Genomic DNA, 19,131 nt, shown 5'->3' with positions numbered 1-19,131 from the left:
CCGTTGGAGCTATAGGGGCTGGCTTCAGCCCGTTCCCCGGGCATTTAAAGTGTATGAACGTGGTGTATTTCGCCCTGACCCATATGGAGTCCACAGGGAGAGCGGCAACTCGGGGCTTATACACACACAGCACCTCAACGTGCCCATTTAGTTTCATGTACATAAATAATTAAAATAGATAAAATATGGAGATACATATACATAATTCAAAATTTATAAAACATTAAAACACGTGAAAATATTAAAATAAGTGAAAATATTGAAACACATGAAAATATATAAAATATATAAAGTATGCATGTACGTATGATTTCCGAGACTTTCTGTGCGGCTGGAGCTGGCAGGCTCCGAGGCTGCCGGCAGCGCCTCCAGCCCCGATCCCGACCCCCGTCCTGGGGGTCCAGGTGAGCTATTGGCGGTGGGGGGAACGGGGGGGGCCGGTGTTGCCCGGCCCTCAAGGAGTTACGGTGCAGGAGAACGATGACTTCATGCCGCCGCGGGCCGCTCTCGGCTGCACCCCCGTCCCCCCCCCCCCGTCCCCCGGCCGCCCCCCCCGGCCGCGTTTCACAATCCTGCCGGGCTCGGACGGGGCGAGCGCTGTGTCAAGCCCGGCGCCCTGCGCCTCGCACACACCCCCGTGTTCTCATGCCGGATTTTCCCGGGCCATGAATAATCTCGAAGCCCCCTCGATAAATACACGTTCAGGGATGCCCGGAGCTCATTCAACCCGCCAACCTCCCCGACGAGAAAGGGCCGGGGCAGCAGCCGAGGAGCCGCACCATGAAGTTTCCCCAAGGCTGCGACTGCGACCCAACCGCCCGCCGCCGCCGGCAGCCCGCCCTCCGCGCCGCCGCCCTGCTGCCGCCGCTGCTGCTCCTCCTGCTGCTGCCCAGCGCCGCCGCCGCCCCGCTGCCCGCCGCCGACTCCTCGGGGGAGGCCGAGCTGGAGGAGGCGGCGGCGGCGGCGCGGCGGGCGGCGCTGCCCGACAGCCTGCGGCTGGCCCTGCTGCTGCACGCCCGGGCGACCCAGCTGAAGGAGGAGGTGGGTTTACGGGGTTATGGAGGTGGGGGGGGTGGGAGGGGGGCTCGTACACTTCACTCAGAACCGGCCCGGGGGAGGCTGCCTGCGGGCGAGGTGCGATGAAACCTCTTGGTGTCTCTCCCCAGATGTGCGAGAAGTTCACCGTCTGCGAGAACAGCATGGAAATGCTGGCCCAGAACCACCTCAACCTCCCCAAGGTGACGGAGGAAGATGGGTGTCTGCTCACCGGCTTCGATGAGGCAAGGAACCGCTCTCCTTTCTGCTCTAACCCTATAGCCCTGGGGCAATGCTTTTTTGCCTGCTCCAAAAAACTGCAGAAGTTGACCTAAAGATTTGTGCCGGTTCCAGTCGGCTTTGGGGCGGCACAGAATTCCACGCTTTTATCTATAAGCATCACCCGCTTACCTGCGCTGTACAATCGAGGCATTTTTAAACTCTGAGTGACTTTCTCACCTTCCTCTCATTTCAGGATAAATGCTTGAGGAAAATCTCCAGCGGGCTTTACGCGTTTCAGACATACCTTGAATACGTACAAGACACTTTCACTAGTGAAAAGCAAAACGTGGAATCGCTGTGCTACGGTACAGAGCACCTGGCACGTACCATAAGACAGATGGTGAGTTGATTTTAAATTCCCTCCGCTAATTGTTACGGCTTAGCAAGGATGTGTAGTCAGAGAAATGGGATGCTACACGAAGTTGAACGTTTCCCGCTTTCATTTCTCTCAGCGGAAGCAGGTGATGGCTCCTTAACGCTCACATACTTCCCCTTATGACTAACTTACAGATTTTACAAGGTTTTGTTTTCTTTTCCTAAAAAAAAAAAAAAAAAAAAAAAACACACACACAACCAACTCTTCTTCCTACTTTCCATGATTATTTCTAATTTCCAAAACCAACAATTAAATGCATCATATTGTTTTAAGAACAAATACACTAATGCTGCCTGGCTGTTAGAAATAAGATTTCTCGGTGAGTTTGTTCCTCATTGCAGAACTGCAGTTCAGTCCAAGCCTTCTAATGTTGCAACTCCCTAAGAAGTAGGAATAAATAACTTTTCTTTTAAAAAAACAAACCCACACAAATATAAGCAAATGCATTTTTACAATATTAATAATCTTTAAAACTCTCCAAACCAAACTTTTAAGCCAAGCTGTATGGTATATTGAGATAGCAGCAGCTTAAAAAAAAAATCAAGGCAGGCAGTTAAATTCAGAACATAAGTTCATATTTTGACTAAATTAAAGGTGCTGCCCATTGACAAGCACACTTTTAGCTTGCAATCATGATGAAAAAATAATAATATTCCTTCTTTACAAACACCCAATTCTCTTTCGCTTTGGTAAATGAAATGCTATTCATTTCTGATGGTCATTTCCTATGTTTTGGAGAGCTTTGAGAGATCCCACTTCAAAAATTCACTTCATTCCTGCAGTTCTTACTCATGTTAATAACCCTTAACATGAATACTTCGTCATCAGGGAAACTATTTGCCTGAGTAAGAACCACCCAGGTGAGTAAGGACTGCAGAAATCTCGAGCCATTTATTTCCTTCAAGGTGTTTTTTGGTGTTTGAAAAAGCCCATTGTGTGTTTGCCATACCTTTTCTAACACGTTTATTTATGTCCATCATTCTTTAAGTGAAAGGGAGCTGAACTGCCTTTTTTGTTTGTTTGTTTGTTTTTTTCCACACTGTACTAGCTAAGAAGAATAGTCCCATCACAAGACAGCAACTGAATACTGGCTCCCAACTTGATATATTAGTTTGTAGAAAGTTCGTTTCATAAACGGGGGAGCCTGTCCTTTTTTTGACAATTAGGCTGAGATAATTGGAAATGGCAGAATTCAACACAATGGTCAAAAGCAAAATCTGTGCTTACAGAAACTACAGAGGGGTCTTGATCTCCAGGGCTAGAATTTTTTCTTTATGAGAGAAGTCATCTTAAATCTGCTTTTTAAGGCAAACAGAGCAAGGAGAGAAGCTGGCACTTGTGGTCAGGTAGATCCATCAGCATGATACCTGTCTGGGTAACCAGATACAAACTTTTACAGCATGCAGCTAGGAGCTGGATATACCAGTAACTGGGTGTGCGATCACGATCCACTTCCAAATAGTCTGGGCAGAAAGAATGTTATTTGTATCTTACTGAACTTCAACAAAGAAAGATGATCCAGGAGGAGGTGCACATACTCTTGTCTCTTATTAAAGGGTAGATCCTAAAACCAGGATCACAAAATGGAATAGGATGAAGTAGATATTTCATTGTTAGGCTTCTAGACCTCACATCATCTAAAACAGCTCCATGATTTGGGTAAGTCCCATTTTCAGAAGTCACCTACCCACTTCACAGGACAAGTTCTCAGAAGGCGTTTGGGTACCAGGTGCCTGGCGCTGTCAGTCAGCGTTAGGTACACAGCTCCTTTTACTCATCTTGCAGTTACGATCCCACACATCAGGGAAAGTGGTTGACACTCGGTCTCCCACGTGCCTAAATGCCTGGAAAGTAAGAATTAAGCAGCTAAACAAGTTCAAGATCTTTACAAACTGTTAATCTACAAAATACAATGTCACCTAATTAACTTATGACTCAGGACATAGCAGCCAGTGCAGGTTAGGACGAATCACGCTCAGCATGTTCCCAAGTAACCTGCAGTTGGCAGGCAGCAGGAGGGATGTACGGATCTGTTCAGTGCAGCGTGTTGGGCCACAACACCAGATGTAGCATTCAAAGCGGAACACATGGTGTAGATCAGATAAGACCCTCTGATGCTTCTGCAGGAATTGTAGCAGTTGCTGAGGTACCTCAAACCCCACCGCAGAAGCTGTGGGGGGGCTGTAGGGAGGTCCAGGTCCCAGGGAGGTACAGAAGGGGTGGATACACAGCTGGTCGGGAACATATTCACCGTATAAACTGATGCTCTCCAACAAGCTCAATGACAATGTTTTAACCGGGGCACCCCAATATTGTCTCTCTCACAGGTGATAAACCCCGATGAAGTGATCATCCCGGACTCAGCTACCCAGGAATCCCTCCGCGCAAAGCTGAAGTCTGATAAGACCTGGATAGAGAAAATCACCACCCACCTCATCCTCCGAGATTTTACTTCGTTTATGGAGAAAACCGTGAGGGCCGTTCGCTATGTGAAAAACACCAGGAGTTTCAGTGCCTGAATGTTTTAATTCAGGTACAATCCTTTGTTACAAATCTGTCATGTGGCAGATGACAGTGTTGTTCTGTTTTAAGAACCAGAAAGAGTAACAATGGTTTGCATTTATGTATATTCTCATTTCCTTGCAGGAACCTATTTATTATATTTAAAATATTTATTCGTTTGGAATGATTCCTATTTATATTTTCGATATTTAGAAATAATTTAAACAAAGGACCTATTTTATTTCATTTCTAACAGTATTATTCAGAACATCAACTTATTTAATATGTATTAAAAAAAATATTTTCAGAAGCCAGAAAAATTTTTGTATAACTTATGCATTTAAAATATTTGTGATGGTATTTATGACTTATTTATATTTTCAGAACAAATAAAAGCTGATTTTAAAGAAAACACCTGTATAACCTGTTTGAACTTTAAATAAGGAACTCTAATGTATCCAACTTCTAATACTCACAATTATCAAAATAAAATTTAAGATCTTGAAAGTGGCTATCTGCATAATTAGGTCAGTTATCAACATAGCACAGACGTACACACATACAGACAGCTTGATCAACATATTCTTAAAATGCAATATAAAGGAACCAGACGCGCTGCACATGGCACTTCAGAATGAACATGATAAAGCATCATTGCTCTTGAGAAACAAATGAACGAGTCCCCTATATTTAGTAAACACCACTCCATAAAATTGTAGTTGTTTTCAAACAGATGCTTACAAGTCAAGCAACCTCTTTTAAGCGAATAAAATGGTAAGACACCGAATTAACAGGTTTCATGTGAATACTGTCATCTATTAGACTTACTGCTGTCACCCAAGGGAATTTCCCAAGTTTGATTCAACATCTCTCCCCCACCTTCCCCAAGAAGCAGAAAAAAAATGTAAAATCTTAGGTTCTTTTCTTAGGTGACATAAATCAACATAGTGCTGCTGAGACCTCGATGACTCCTGACAATCTAATGTATATCTTTTGTAATTTATATCCCACTAGCATGGACAGGCCACACAATGTGAATGAGAATTCTTGAATATCCTGCAGAGAAAAAAAAACCCACATCCTCAGCCTGAGTACCAAAGCCCTGAAACATTCCTTAACTGTAGCATCTGCTGCATTGCGGCTGTGCAGGTACCTCCTGTACCCAAACTCGAGGAATTCACAGCACACACAAATGATGGAAGCGGCCAGAGCCCCCTGAGCTTTGTCCCTACAAATGGTGGAACATTAATTGCCCTCTCTTTCCTGCAGCACAGTGGTGCAGATGAGGAGATGAAAGGCATGCCATGGAATGTGGATAACGATGTCGCTAAATTCTCCTCTTCCTGAGCCATCTGATGGTCCGCACATGCATTCCACTGCTGGGGATGCCAAAACAGTGACCAGTCCACCCAGAGCCTGCATCTCAGAGGCTCAAAACAAACCAAACCACGGCTTTGCCCAATATGGTAAAACCTACGTCTCCAGTTGTGCAACATCTCAAGAAGGAAGGAGGAGACCTCAAAGTAGTCACTTTCAAGATGTCTGTGGCAAACGCGTTTTTTCTCGCAACACAGAAGAACCTGCTTTAGCTGTCCTGGCACATGCTCTAGGAGACAGAGAAAAGCCTGGTTTGGCTTTTTCACAGCTTACCTTCACAGAGATTTTCTTAGTGACCATTAGGTTAGAGACCATTCTGGCCCTTATTATGTCCATAATAGCTATGAGACCCAAATACTGATCATAAAATCATAGAATTGTCTAGGTTGGAAGGGACCTTTCAGATCATCTAGTCCAACCATCAACCTAACTCTGACAAAACCATCACTAAACCACGTCACTAAGCACTATGTCTACCTGTCTTTTAAATACGTCCAGGGATGGTGCCTCAACCACTTCCCTGGGCAGCCCATTCCAATGCTTAATAACCTTTTCAGTGTAAAATTTTTTCCTAATATCCAATCTGAACCTCCCCGGTGCAACTCAATGCCATTTCCTCTTGTCCTGCCACCAGTTACTTGGGAGAAGAGACCCCCACCTCGCTACACCCTCCTTTCAGGTAGTTGTAGAGAGTGAGAAGGTCTCCCCTCAGCCTCTTTTTCTCCAGGCTGAACAACCTCAGTTCCCTCAGCTGCTCCTCGTAAGACTTGCACTCCAGACCCCTCACCAGCTTTGCTGCCCATGGATCCCACACTGGACTTTTTAAGGACTTTATTATGACTATGTGAGAACCGAGTAGGGGGAAAAAATGAAAGAAAAGAAGACCAACCAAAAAGAAAGGCATCTCCTGGCCTCACCCCTCCCAGTAGTGGGTGGTTGCCTGAGGTCACCATCAGTTACTATGTACACTGCAGCTAAACAAACTCACAGTTTCCTCCTTGAATTCCAGGAGGCATCTAAGATACAGGGTTCTGAAATCTCACACAATTAATAGACAAGCTTCCACACTTCCCGCTGGCACCCTTCAGCTGGTGGCCAACCCAGGTTGTCTGCCATTCGAGTAAATATATAAATACTACTACATTTTTGGCTGTAGAAGATGAGCAAAGATCACCGCTTGCTGGGTAGGAAGGTCAACTTCAAGTCCTTCCTGGGGGGATAGGTATCACTGAAGATGCCACTGAGCTGCCACCACCTTACCTGTGGCTCCTCCACAGCCACCCACAGTTCTCACAGTGCTTCAGCACAGCTTGCTGCCCATTGGCCATCATCTTGCTGTCACCATGCCAACCTCAGGGACTGTCCCCAGGATAAGCACCATGTGCTGAAACCTACACTCATTGGTGCTTCTGGCACACAAAGGCTTGTGGTGGGGAATTCACGGGGAAGTCAGAGGAGAACTAAACACCGTTGAGCGTGTCATGGGGCCTCTCAATCTAAACAACTTACCGTCCTTTTTCCAGCCTGCTGCATAGAAAGTATTTTACAGCAATCAATAAACACACACAGACATTTATTTTAGTTGGCAGACCAGCACAAACACATAAAAAAAAACCAGAATGATAGTAAAAACAAGCACTTCTAACTCTTATAAATCAATCCTCAAAAATAACTGTGCTACTTTTGGGAACAATGAAATACCTCAACACTTCTATTGAAGAGAGCTCCTCCTAACTGACAGCTAACTCACAGAGCAAGGCAAAAAAAACCACCCCAAGCCAACAAGACTTGCTAATAATTGCCTATAAAAACTAGGAAACTACCCAGCAAAGAAGCCTTTTGGCTGCTGCTGTAGAGAACCAGCCTCCCCTGGCAGATCCCAGCTAGCCCTTCCCTGTATTTCCATTGCCTCCCTACTCGTTAACCTCACACAGAGATTTCGGAACGCTCAAAGGATTCCTAATTCGCTTCATCCTGAATTTGCTTTCCCATCGCAGGAAGAGGGTGAAGCTATGTTAAAAAGCATGCACACACTCTACAGTATGCAAGAAAAAGCCCACGGTATTAAGATACAGTGTTAAATATGAGAAACAAAATATTCCTCTGTGCTGTGGACATCACACTAAAATGCTAGACGAGAGAGAAAAGAAAATTTAAAAGACAGAACGCAACCTAATACTAATATGTAATGCAAAATTACTTAATTTTTTTGGCAATGACAGTCTCTGAAGTATCGTTTTTCTATTTTTCAACCATATTTTTCATCAGATGGGTAAGAAACATTAAAAAAAAAAAAAAAGGAAAACATTTCAGCCTGGTGCACTTCCCAGGTTGCAGTGCCATCCCCTGCCAAGTAACCTATGTAAACACTAAATTTTGGTGGAAAGAACAGCACCTACATGAAAGAGACTTTATGGGTTTTATTAACAGCTGACGACAAGTGAGGTTAGCAAGACAGAGCCGATGCTACAAGAGATGGAAGATTTCTGGATCACTTTTCAGCAGCAATGAGCCATTAGGTTGGCTTAGCTCGATGGGAAACTTCCCCCTAAGTTCGCCACTGTTACGTGTGACTAAATCTTTTCTGTGTTCAATTTAAAAGATGAAATGGTGGAGAGGTAAGTACACCATAGTATACATCAGTCAGATCCTAATGGTCAAGAAGTGCCGCCAAATACATTCATGTTACTACAAACCTTGTGATATTGGGGGTGGAAGCTTTCTGTAAACCCTTGCCTCTTGAGCAGAATGATTAGGTAACAATTTCTGATCTCAGTGAATTTCTTTCTTACTCTTGATAAGAGGAAAACCAAAACCTACCCCCTCACCCCTCAGAAAATGCAATCTCTGCAGGCTCCAACACTGAAATGCCATTTCCTCGCTGAACTCTTAACAAAATCTACTAATACCTGTCATCTAAACTTATCTAGCCAAATCTCAGTATACTTTTAAGACTGACTTTGGCGGTCATCAGAAAACACACTTCAGAAATTTTGGAATCTGAATTTCTATTGAGTGACCAGGATCTAAGAAGATTGACTCTTTCATGAGAAAATCTATTTTTTAAAAAAATTAAACATTAATCTTCAGATTCAGAAAACTCAGATTGGATTTGCCTTGCCATACTTACTTCTACCAGACAGTGCTTACCTAACACAGCACTCTCAAGGTTTTATTCTGTTTCAACTGTACCAAGGGCAAAATTCTGACTGGTTTCAGTAACAGCAAATGTATTTATGATTAGTTGTTTCTTTATCCCTTTGAACTTACATATTAATACAGTTGTATATCCTGTGCCACATAAATAGAATTTGCTATTCATCATATTGTCCCTATTAACAGTTTTATTACCCGAATCACATAGAGCTTACACCCACAAAAGCAAAATCACTGAGGGAAAGCTCAAAGTCCCGTCCTCAGCTCAAAAGTCCCCAAAAGACAAAATTTAGCTACTACTCCGTCGCTCCTGCACAGCAATAGTCTTTGTCTCCTCTTCCACTTCTCCACGAGAATCAGGTGGACCCCAAAAAACAGAATTGAAACATAAATGGAAATCCAGGCTTATCTCGCTTCCCAGGCTAATAACTGCTCCCTGCTTTGCAGTTGCTCGAACTTCTTATTTTTGATAGGAACTTGGAAATTATGTCTTAACCAGAAGAAATAATCAGAGAGGAAATATCCTTTTCCACTTAGCAGATAAGCATCCCCTCTGTCTTACCCGTCCCCTAATCCCGAATTAACATAAGCATAACCAAGAAACAATGCATGTAGCCCACAAGCTTAACCAAGAAACAGCTATTGCATTGCATACCATCATGGAAAACTATTTAGAAATTGCAATTAAGTAGTCACTTGTAAAAATTAAATTAGTCATATGACATTTCACCAGGATGTGGTCTCTGCTCCTGTGGTGAGAACAGATGTAATGAGCTTTTATTTCCAAATATATCATCAGTATCATCATAGCTTAAATTCCAAGTCTGTAATGAAATATTTCCAAAAATACCCAGGGTATATAGTTTGTCTGAGCATTGTTTTCCTGATAAAACCCAATGCGTTAGATTCCTGTTTCCCTTACAACACAATGCAATATAAACACATCTTAAGAAGCATTTTGTCATCTACATCCATTTTGGAAGACGGCTGTATAAAGAGGCAAAGGAGGGGTTTTTATACATTGCCTACACAGGGGTCTGCTGTGACAAAATTATGAACATTGCTTTGGGCTGCAGAGTTGAAATGTTTGAAAGCTGTAGAAATAAGTCAATGTGAGTTTTGCTGATAAACTAATTCAAGAAAAAAACCACATACCCTCCATTTTATAGTTGTGATGAGACACAGTACAGCAACTTTATACTAGCCAAACCTACAACAGGAATTTGTAGCAGAATTAAATACTTGTTGCAAATTTCCTGTCAGCTTCATTTTTACCTCACAACTGGTCAGGCTTTGAGTTTTTGGAACAAATAGGTTCCTTTGTAGATTAATTTATTAAGAACAAACTTACACTGAAAGCCAGGTATCTTTCTCTTTTTTTCTCCCTTGTTTAGGGATGACACTAAATGGACCAGTTTTTCACACCCTGCTACCAGGAGATTCCCCATCCATGCACCGAGACCAAGAAAACCACCAAACTCACAAGACTCCCTCAGCATCACACACCAAGCACCACAGGGCTCGGCGGTTCCTTCTCTGACATGCATGCCTTTTTCTCACCACTTACTTCATTTTCACCATTAAAAACCCTGTGCCTTTTTCCAACTCTTTATTCTTCTTCTGACCAACCTCCTTGTCTTTATTGCCTTTTCAGGACCCTAACTTTCTCCCATCCCATCGTCTTTGTCCCCCTTTCCACTGTTTGCTGGCTGCACCCGAGGGCAGCTCCTCAGAGCAGAGTCTGCAGGGGAAGCTTTGCTAAAGGGGCTGTCACAACTGAGGTCTGAAGAGTTACCGCCCACCACGATTACCCAGTGGTACCAGGTCGTAACTGATGTTCTGACTCCAGCTCAATACAATGATGGGAGAGGCAGTTTTAAGAAAATATAGAATTATCAGAAAATAGAGAAACTGTCCCTGAATGGTAAGGCCACCAGCAGCTGTTGTGGTCAGTGTGCCAGTGAACCAGATACTCAGAAGACAGGATACCACATTGCTCCTTGCCCATCATAACTTCCTGACACTGCTAATATTTCCTATATGGTCTGGCTGGAGGAGAAACTATTTTTTCAGTTATAGGTTAAGGACAATCCCTTGTTCACAGACACCCTCCTTGGAAACCAAACAAAAGCCATTGCTGCCATTGTCACTCTTGCAGGAGACATCCCAGAGGCAGACCTTCTGCAAGCACCTTCTGGCAAAGACAAGCCTTGTCTTCCTGATGTGAAAGGACCATGAGCATGGGACTACAGGTCACTTGAGATGGAAAATGGGGCATTCTTCTTGCATTAAAATCCTCAAGATGCCCTCATTTCTGGCAAGCAACATAACGAGCACAGCAGTCTCTGATCTTCCTAAGACTGGTCCAGGTGGAAACATTCCCCTTGGGCCCTTGTGCAATTGTTTGTCACCAGGTACAACAGATTCCAAGGACAGCCTCCCACCCGGAGTACTTCCCTGACACTAAGGCAACCACAGGCACATGCCATCTCCACTTTGTGGCACAAGACACACAGCCAAACAGCTGCTATCTCCAGGTAAGATCAGATGAAGATACCTCAAAGTTAGTACAATCTTCACAGCACGCAGGAAAGCATCAATGATTTTATTTCACACATCTCAGACTGTAGCCTTGAGCTCAGCTGTGGAAATCACAGCTTGATTTTCAGTAAACTACACTCATCAACCTTATTCCAACAGCAGGAATTTATACGTGGTCCTACAGGACTTCATCGCAAACCTCACTACAGGAAAGAATCCATACTCAGCTCCAGAAGCTACTGATTCACTTGACAGAGATCAATACAGTCAAGCAGGGGAGTTCATGATTGTTCTTTTAAGTGTCTCCCATCCGACAGTAAAATAAAACTGTCTCAGGTTTTACCCAGAGAAAGATGGAAAAGCAAAAATTAGAGATTAAACCACTTGGAACAAGTAACACCTGACATCAAGCCCACAGCCTCAATCAACATGAGAGTCCCTCCACTTTACTCCAGAGACCTGCCCTCTTCTCCCTACCACCACCACAAAAAACACAAAAACCAACCGAACAAAAAAAAAACCCCACAACAAAAAAAAAGTAGCATACTTGTTGAAGTTACTTTAGGGAATGAAGGTTCTTCATAGGAATTTGTTTAACATTTAACAGAACACTGCTCTTATAAGCACATCTGAATTTTGTGAAAACGACAGTAACTGCAAAGTAATTTCAAGAGACGATTACCAAGACGATTAATGCTTATTCCGGTTTTCAGCGAAAAGAAAAGGAGTGTTTATTCAAGAAGTTTCACTCACCATTTAGGTACAGAGAAAGGGCTATCCTGAATGAAACACTGTCTGGTTGTACAAATGAAAAATGTTCTACTACATATTAGCATTCAACTTCTCTTGACTTGAACACACTATGAAAGCCACCTTTTCCTCAATGTGAAACTCCAAAGAGTCTACACTGACTTCCCTACACTATACTTGATTTGTTTTAAAGAGAACACGAATTTCACTTATTTCCACAATAGCAGTGACTCACCGGAAATCTGCTATCCAATGTGCTTTAAGTGAAATTTTAAAACTAAGAATTGCATAAGCAATGTTTATCCAGTAATTTCAAGTCTTCGAGAAAAAAAATGAACTACAAAAAATTTTAAGGGAAATTTTCAGGATGCTGAGGTCACAGAATCTGGCCTGTGCTTGACACATCCATGCTTATGTAAAGCTTTTAATGAAAGAGACAAGAACACTTCCCTATTTCTCTATCTCTTGCCAAATACTATCATTCATGGAAAGCAGCCAGAGCAACCATGCGGCGGTTAGGACCCACAAACCACATCCCGAAGCATCTGACACAAAAATAAGAGCACATGAAATATACTTTAGCAGGTGTTTGGGTCCATCCAGCTACTGCTGCATTGTATATCCCTGTGAAATGCAAAATCCGATTTGAGAAATCTGAGTTACTTTACACTGAATACCGTATCTCTTAGTATTGAGTATCTCAGGTTACTCCACTAGTTTCAACAGAAAAAGCATTCCTGATCATTATTAAAGCCACTATCAAGTACAAACAGGTTATTTCACTACTATCTGAATTAGGATCAGCCAAGAAAAAGGATCAGAATTTGAACTCCTTTCGTAATTTAAGACTCCTTTCATAATTTGAGACATACAAGCGGTTACATTAATCTCAAGTTATCATTAGAAAAAAGGCACTAGAAAAGTTGCACCAGCAACAGGACACAGGGTCACAAGTGTTCTGCCTTCAGTCCTTGCTCTGTTCCCCTGTCAGTGGTCTACTATCATTAGCTATTCCACGCCATTTGATTTAATTACCACAATTAGTGGGATTTTAAGGAACATGCTGATTTGCATTAGCTCCCATCAATGCTTCCCACTTTTTTTTTTCTTCCCAATTCTTGTCTTTCAATTTAATTTTTTTCCTTTTGGTTCATCTCCTTTCCAATCACGTCTGCCCTTAAATACAGTAACATTTTACCACGAATTTTCATACCAGATGAGAAACCAAGGAATCTCCTTTTCCTTAAACATTTAATTAACGTAAAAATTGTCTGAAAATCTATGGGGTTAAAAAACAAAAAAACAATCTGAAAGTTAGAACACTTTTGTTGCAATGATAATTTGGAGCCAATAAACACTTTTTTAAATGGCAGCATAGATAGAAACCAGCCTGTTCAGTTCTAGAAGGGAGAGACTAATTTATCCAATGCAGCTTCTATTTAACAGAAACCAAGCAGTTGCCATTTCAGTGCTTGAATGTCAGTGTTAAAAGGGAGAAAACCAACTGCAAGTCACACCACCAAGATTCCAAAGAGCAAGACTTCGGAGTAAAAACAGAGCATACACCTTGTTTCGTGTACTTGTTTTCTTCCTTCAGTTGTACGTTAATAACTTCCTCTTACAGTAAGAGCACTACATACCCATGACACACACAAAGACCACTTTTGTCATGTACTCCCATCCCAAATTACAGAAAATGTAATGTAGTGTTTAAAGATAGAGTTGGTAGAAAAAAATACTTTTTACTATCTGGCTATTCTAGGAAAAAACATACACATCTCTCAATCCTTAATGCATCCAGAGATGAACACGTTCAGGAGGAAAGAAAAAGCCTCTGCAGTGACCAGCTGTAGAAGCTTACCAACATCCAGGCAAGAAATCTTTGGAGAATAATTGAAGTATTTTGAACATTAACTCAGTTTTCTGATTACTGTGAAGATAAAGAGGAATCCTTACGCAAAAGAAAAGGGATAAATATGGGGGTTGAATGTCACCATACTTTGGAAAAAAAAAAAAAAAAAAGCCCAAAACCACACGATGGGTTACCCTTTCTGTAATAAAGAAAATACTACATTATACTTATGTAAAGACTTAAAAGCAATGTGTATCCTTTCAAATTGTATTTATTTAATTACACTGTAATGCAAATAAGTTAGGTCCATATAAACTCCATTTTGTTGTATGTACAACCTATGCCATTAGCAAGCTGATCGCGCCAGCTGGTGTAAGTGTCCGTCTCATCCTCTGGAATGTACACATCTTCAGACACTTTCTCTGTCCATCGCCTGGTTCTAGAACAGCACCGCCACATCCTTCATCCCCAAAGTAGACTGAAAGGGGGGGAAGGGGGGAAAGGAAACAAAAGTCAGATTTGCAGCATGTTTTTGTTTTTAAATGGATATTTGTAAAACACAAGTCTGGAGGAACAGGCCTGTAAACATGCAGAATACTAGCCGCCAAAATACTGAAATAATGCCACCTTTAAAATAAAATTTAAGCCTACAGAGCGCAAACACATGTTCAGAAAAATGAGCATCTGTAAGCTGCAGATTAGACCAAACACATGCTTCTGGTATCTATGTACATACACTCTGGTATGAAATACATTCTTTACGCTGTGCAGAGACACACTCAATGGACCAGGAAAGAGAGTCTCAAACTGCTAGTGAAGCTAAACATAGAAACGGTCAGCAAACAACTCCAGCAGATTAGCTTTGAAGACAACAAAAGATTTTACTGAAATTGTAATAAGATCTTGACACCTTCCTCCTCCCCCCCCCGGCCATGTTTTCTACCGTTAAAAAGTAGCTACCTTGAATCCTTGAATCCTAAAAGCAGGATTTCTATACATTGTAACTATGTGAAGCTAGAAGAGTTAATATATGACTTTGCAAACAATACAGTCCATCAATTATTTGTTTTAGGAATACCTGGTTCTGCACAGTAACAAAAGCTAATTAAAAAAAAATAACGGAGTCACACTTTCTTCAAAATTTAAATTTAATTAGTTTGACCCATGGAAGCCCTCCAACAAGACTCAAATACCACAAGAATTCAAGTATTACTAATGCCATGACATTGCAGCACTAATAAACAGTCACACAAGAAAGAGGCAACATGAGCAAATGCGCTTTGCTTCATGATAGTGACCAATATTGAAGGATATAGCCCTTTACTTCATGCAGTGTTACTACCATATTTGCAAAGGCAGAAGAATGGGTTTTGTTACAATCTCATGCTAGAAAGCTGAGAAGTTATTCCTCAGTGCAGAATCTTGCATACGCTAGCTCTACAACATATCAGAAGGGCAGCTTCCACTCAAAAGGTACAAGAAGTCCCATCCATTAAAAGCCATGCAAGATTCAGAGAAAGGCCCTCCCAAGAACTTGCGTTTTGCTGTCATCTCCTTTGGATTTCTAAAGAAATAAGAACCACAACCAGCTATGCTTTCATCCCAAACAATTAAAACCAATTGCTGTCCAGACAAACACCCAAAATGGTAACCATCTGCACTGGGTTAGTATGTACATTTGGAACCGATACATACCTCCAGATAGTTGGCTCAGGCATCCCAGGATCTGCACCTCTCTTAAAACCTGAAGTGAAACATACGTATTTTTTTATATTTATATATGTATGTATGTAATGTATGTGCAGATTCCTATATAGTTAAATCACTATTAAATTATTACAGCACATTAAATTGCAATAAAACAGAAAATGTACTGAGCAGAGAACTGATTCATGAAGTTGTGTACTAACCTGAATACAAACTAAACGTTCTTATCAGGGTTAGAAAACAGACAAAATAAATAACAGCCGCATGAGGTTTGTTTTTTGTTTTTTTTAAACTCTTACCTTCATCTTTATCAGACTTAAAATTCAGTGACAACTAGCTGTGTGAAATGGAGGAAGTTATCTACCCCAGAGATCAAAACATACATACCTATACACGCAGAAGCACGCAATTTTAAATGTTGTTCAGAAAGCAACCTAGCAGGGTGGTACCAAGAGTGACACCTATAACTGGTATAAGTGAGCACCTCGAGTCCTAACAGGAAATGTTCTACAATGACATCTGATGCAGAACTTCGAAGTAATATTTCAGTAACAGTTCACTCAACTTAAGATAACAGAATTCTAATGTTAAATCATCCTAAAATCTTCTATTTTTACTGGCACTTTTTGAAAAGCTACCTAGTACTAAAACTTGTAAAGAAACAAGATGTTTATCAATCTACTAACACTCAAGAAAATGAAAAGAAAGTTAATTGTGAAGAGTTCATCCCCAGCTAATGACTCAAATACCAATTCACTAAAGCAAATGTATGCTAGAGAAGCAATTGAAGCTTCAGTGTATGAAATATCTTTGCCTGCTGGACTGTAAATTAAAAGTCTTGAAGTGGAATCATGCAATTCATGCACTGTTCAACACACTCTCACGCTCGCTATCTAGAAATGGATGTTATATGGAAAATTATTATTAGTTCCCTCGTTTACAGAAAATAAATAATGTCAGCTTGCCTGAAACACAGGCCATGAAGGTTAATGGAAAAATCTCCATTATCTTCAAAGAGCTAACGCAGTGCCTGTGAAGTTAACCTTGTGTGTGATTTGAGACTATTAAACATCCTGACCCACTTTCTTTGGTTGCCATACTGTCCAGCAAAATTGCTTTAAAATTCATGAAGTTGTATTAGGAGTAACACTCTGTGTGTGTGAATGTTTCTGGCTTTTTCCACCCCCAAGTACTTTTAAATTAGCATGCCAGGTTTAACAAAACTGTCCTCATCTAATTTCCCTACTTAAAACAGGGGCAGCCACTTCAAAGCAAGTTTAAAAAATACAACCAAAAAACCTTACCAATGATCTATAATTGCATTTACATACCAGGCTCCCTCCTACATCCCCTGAGCACCCCATCCTGACCTAGAAAGCTGTTCAGAGAAAGTTAAAAGCTCAACATTTCTGAAAGTTCCCTCAGCTGTGTTTAGTTTAGCATCTATTTCATATACACAGGGGTCAATACAAAAATTAACCTTGGATCAGTGACATCAAGGACTGTGTAGCCTCTTACCCTTCCACTGCATTGCACCTTCCCTCACACATTCAAGTGTAATCCCAGTACAAAAGAGGGTCTTCCAATTCTACAGACTTTGTGTGCATGCCATCTCCAAACTCCAAATGCCTATGGCAAGCAAAGATGGGACCTGCACATCCCCCTCTCATGTGCTTACATTTAATGTCCTTTCATTACAGCAGACAAATTTATAAGGCAGCAATGTAGATGTGGAACAGCACACATTTTCTGAAGACATGAAGTTAAACTACTACAACTTAAGTTTCTCACCGCTACGTAACAGAAATACACTAGGCACCCTGATATTTGTGAAACTGTAAACACAATAAGAAGGCTTTATATGACTTGAAGTAACTTATTTAATTTCCCTTAGTGTCCCTCAGAACAAAGAACATCCTTCCCGTATTCATAGTCATAAAATTAAAAAAAAAAAAAATTTGGCAAGAGCAAAATCAGGTCACACAACACTGCTGAAATTCCCACCCAAAAATTATCAATTTAAAATAACTTAAAAAATTAAAATATTTTTTTAACTTTTTAACTTTAAAATAATTTTAAAAATGAAAGTGTAATTAAACTTTAAATCTAATACTACCAATTAGATTTTTCTATAGTATTTGAAGTGACCTCTTTTACTTGTAGTTGTTAAAGCACATATGTAACTGGTGAAGAGACTAACTTTTCTCCAATTGTTATCTATTATGTGAACAATCAAAGCCCTTCAAATTGGACACTGCATTCCCCTCAATTAATTAAAACAGCCTATCAGCTTTGACTGTAAACACACCAAGCTCCCAGCCCTCCTTGTCTGCATTCAAGGCAGAGATGTCTAACCAATTTAGATGCTTTTCCCAAAAGGCCCAACAGAGTTGGGGCAGAAAGTGAGCCAGACGAACCACGGGGATCATCCTTCCTGGGACCCCAAAACCAAGTGAACAAGTATGTCAGGCCTATTGCACACGTGAGTATCTTAAGTAGGTCAGGCTTTTTAACAAGGACAGCTGATGGCACACAGCCCAAACTCAGCGGGAGAACTACCATGTGGCAGCGATGTCCTGCCAGCCCCATAACAGGAGCAAGCAAAATACATCCTGGACGCCAGGCACGACATCAAGGCATCCCCTGAATGCTCCACAGGAGCCACGCCATTTTGGGAGAAACGGTAACCCTCACCTAGCTGGAAATTGAACTTCAGATAGAGGCTTCCTCAGCGCCAGGAAGCAGAGCTCCCGGCTGCGGGCACCTTTCTCCTCACACACTGACTCCCTACTGCAAGAAACACACAGGCTTGCTCAATAAAGCCGTCAGTCACTGAATGCAGGATTTAATCGTTCGCTGTTAAGCTGCCCCGGTGCATGCTCAGCCTGCTCCCCAGAAGTGCCCGACCCGCCGCGGCCCTCCCCTCACTGGGCACGCAGGCCCAACATGCTCTCCCAGGGCGGCAACAGCCTCCAGGAAAGAGTCAGAAAAACCTTTGTAAGGGGAAACACAAATAAATAACAAAACCCAACTACCTGGCAGCTCTGTCAAGAGCAAGTCCCCCAACCCTTACCCGGTGGGTCCCCACCGTCCGCCACACTGGGCCCTGGGCGCTCCAGGCCCCTCAGCGATCCCCTGCCCGCGCATGCGCGCAGAGGGGCCGCCGGGCCCCGGTCGCGGCGGGGCGCCCCTCCCCCACGCACGTGCCCTTCCCCCCCCACAGCGCGCGCGGTCCGTAACGGCCAGTAACGGCCCGGGCGGGCAGCGCGCGCCGACGGCCGCCCCCACCTCAGCGCTCCCCCTCCTCCGCCCCACCGAGCGGCCGGTCCCCCGGTCCCCACTGACCCAGGTAGAGCACGACGGGGATGAAGCCCCAGCGGATGGCGAACTGGCCGCCTTTGAAGAGCTGCTGTAGCCGCTGCTTGGCCTCCTTGCTAAGCTTCGGCATGCCGGCGGCGGGGCAGAGAGGAGGAAGAGGAGGAGGAGGAGGAGCCGCCCAGCCTGCCTCGTAACCCTGCGCCAGCGGCGGGGGGCGGGACTCCATCGCGCCGCC

At 42.6% G+C, this 19,131-nt stretch overlaps 2 protein-coding genes across 2 annotated transcripts; one reads left to right on the top strand and one right to left on the bottom strand.

The window, feature by feature from the left end:
- The first annotated feature begins 780 nt into the window (after positions 1 to 780).
- IL6 (interleukin 6) lies at positions 781 to 4,212 on the top strand. The gene is given in 4 exon segments (XM_074150773.1): positions 781 to 1,068; positions 1,071 to 1,280; positions 1,511 to 1,657; positions 4,021 to 4,212. Coding segments are annotated over 4 exon segments (837 nt in total).
- A 9,914-nt stretch (positions 4,213 to 14,126) lies between these two features.
- On the bottom strand, positions 14,127 to 19,122 carry TOMM7 (translocase of outer mitochondrial membrane 7). The gene is made up of 3 exons (XM_074150960.1): positions 18,924 to 19,122; positions 15,567 to 15,615; positions 14,127 to 14,349 (listed from the first exon to the last, which is right to left on the bottom strand). Exons 1-3 carry the CDS (start codon positions 19,120 to 19,122, stop codon positions 14,334 to 14,336), a joined length of 264 nt encoding a protein of 87 aa, XP_074007061.1. The 3' UTR covers positions 14,127 to 14,333.
- Between the last annotated feature and the right edge of the window lie 9 nt (positions 19,123 to 19,131).

This window comes from Numenius arquata, chromosome 7 (assembly GCF_964106895.1).
Source record: "Numenius arquata chromosome 7, bNumArq3.hap1.1, whole genome shotgun sequence".
In the NCBI taxonomy this organism is placed as follows: Eukaryota; Metazoa; Chordata; class Aves; order Charadriiformes; family Scolopacidae; genus Numenius; species Numenius arquata.
The sequence above is the reverse complement of the archived record's forward strand: the minus strand, read 5'-3'. Positions and strand labels throughout refer to the sequence as shown.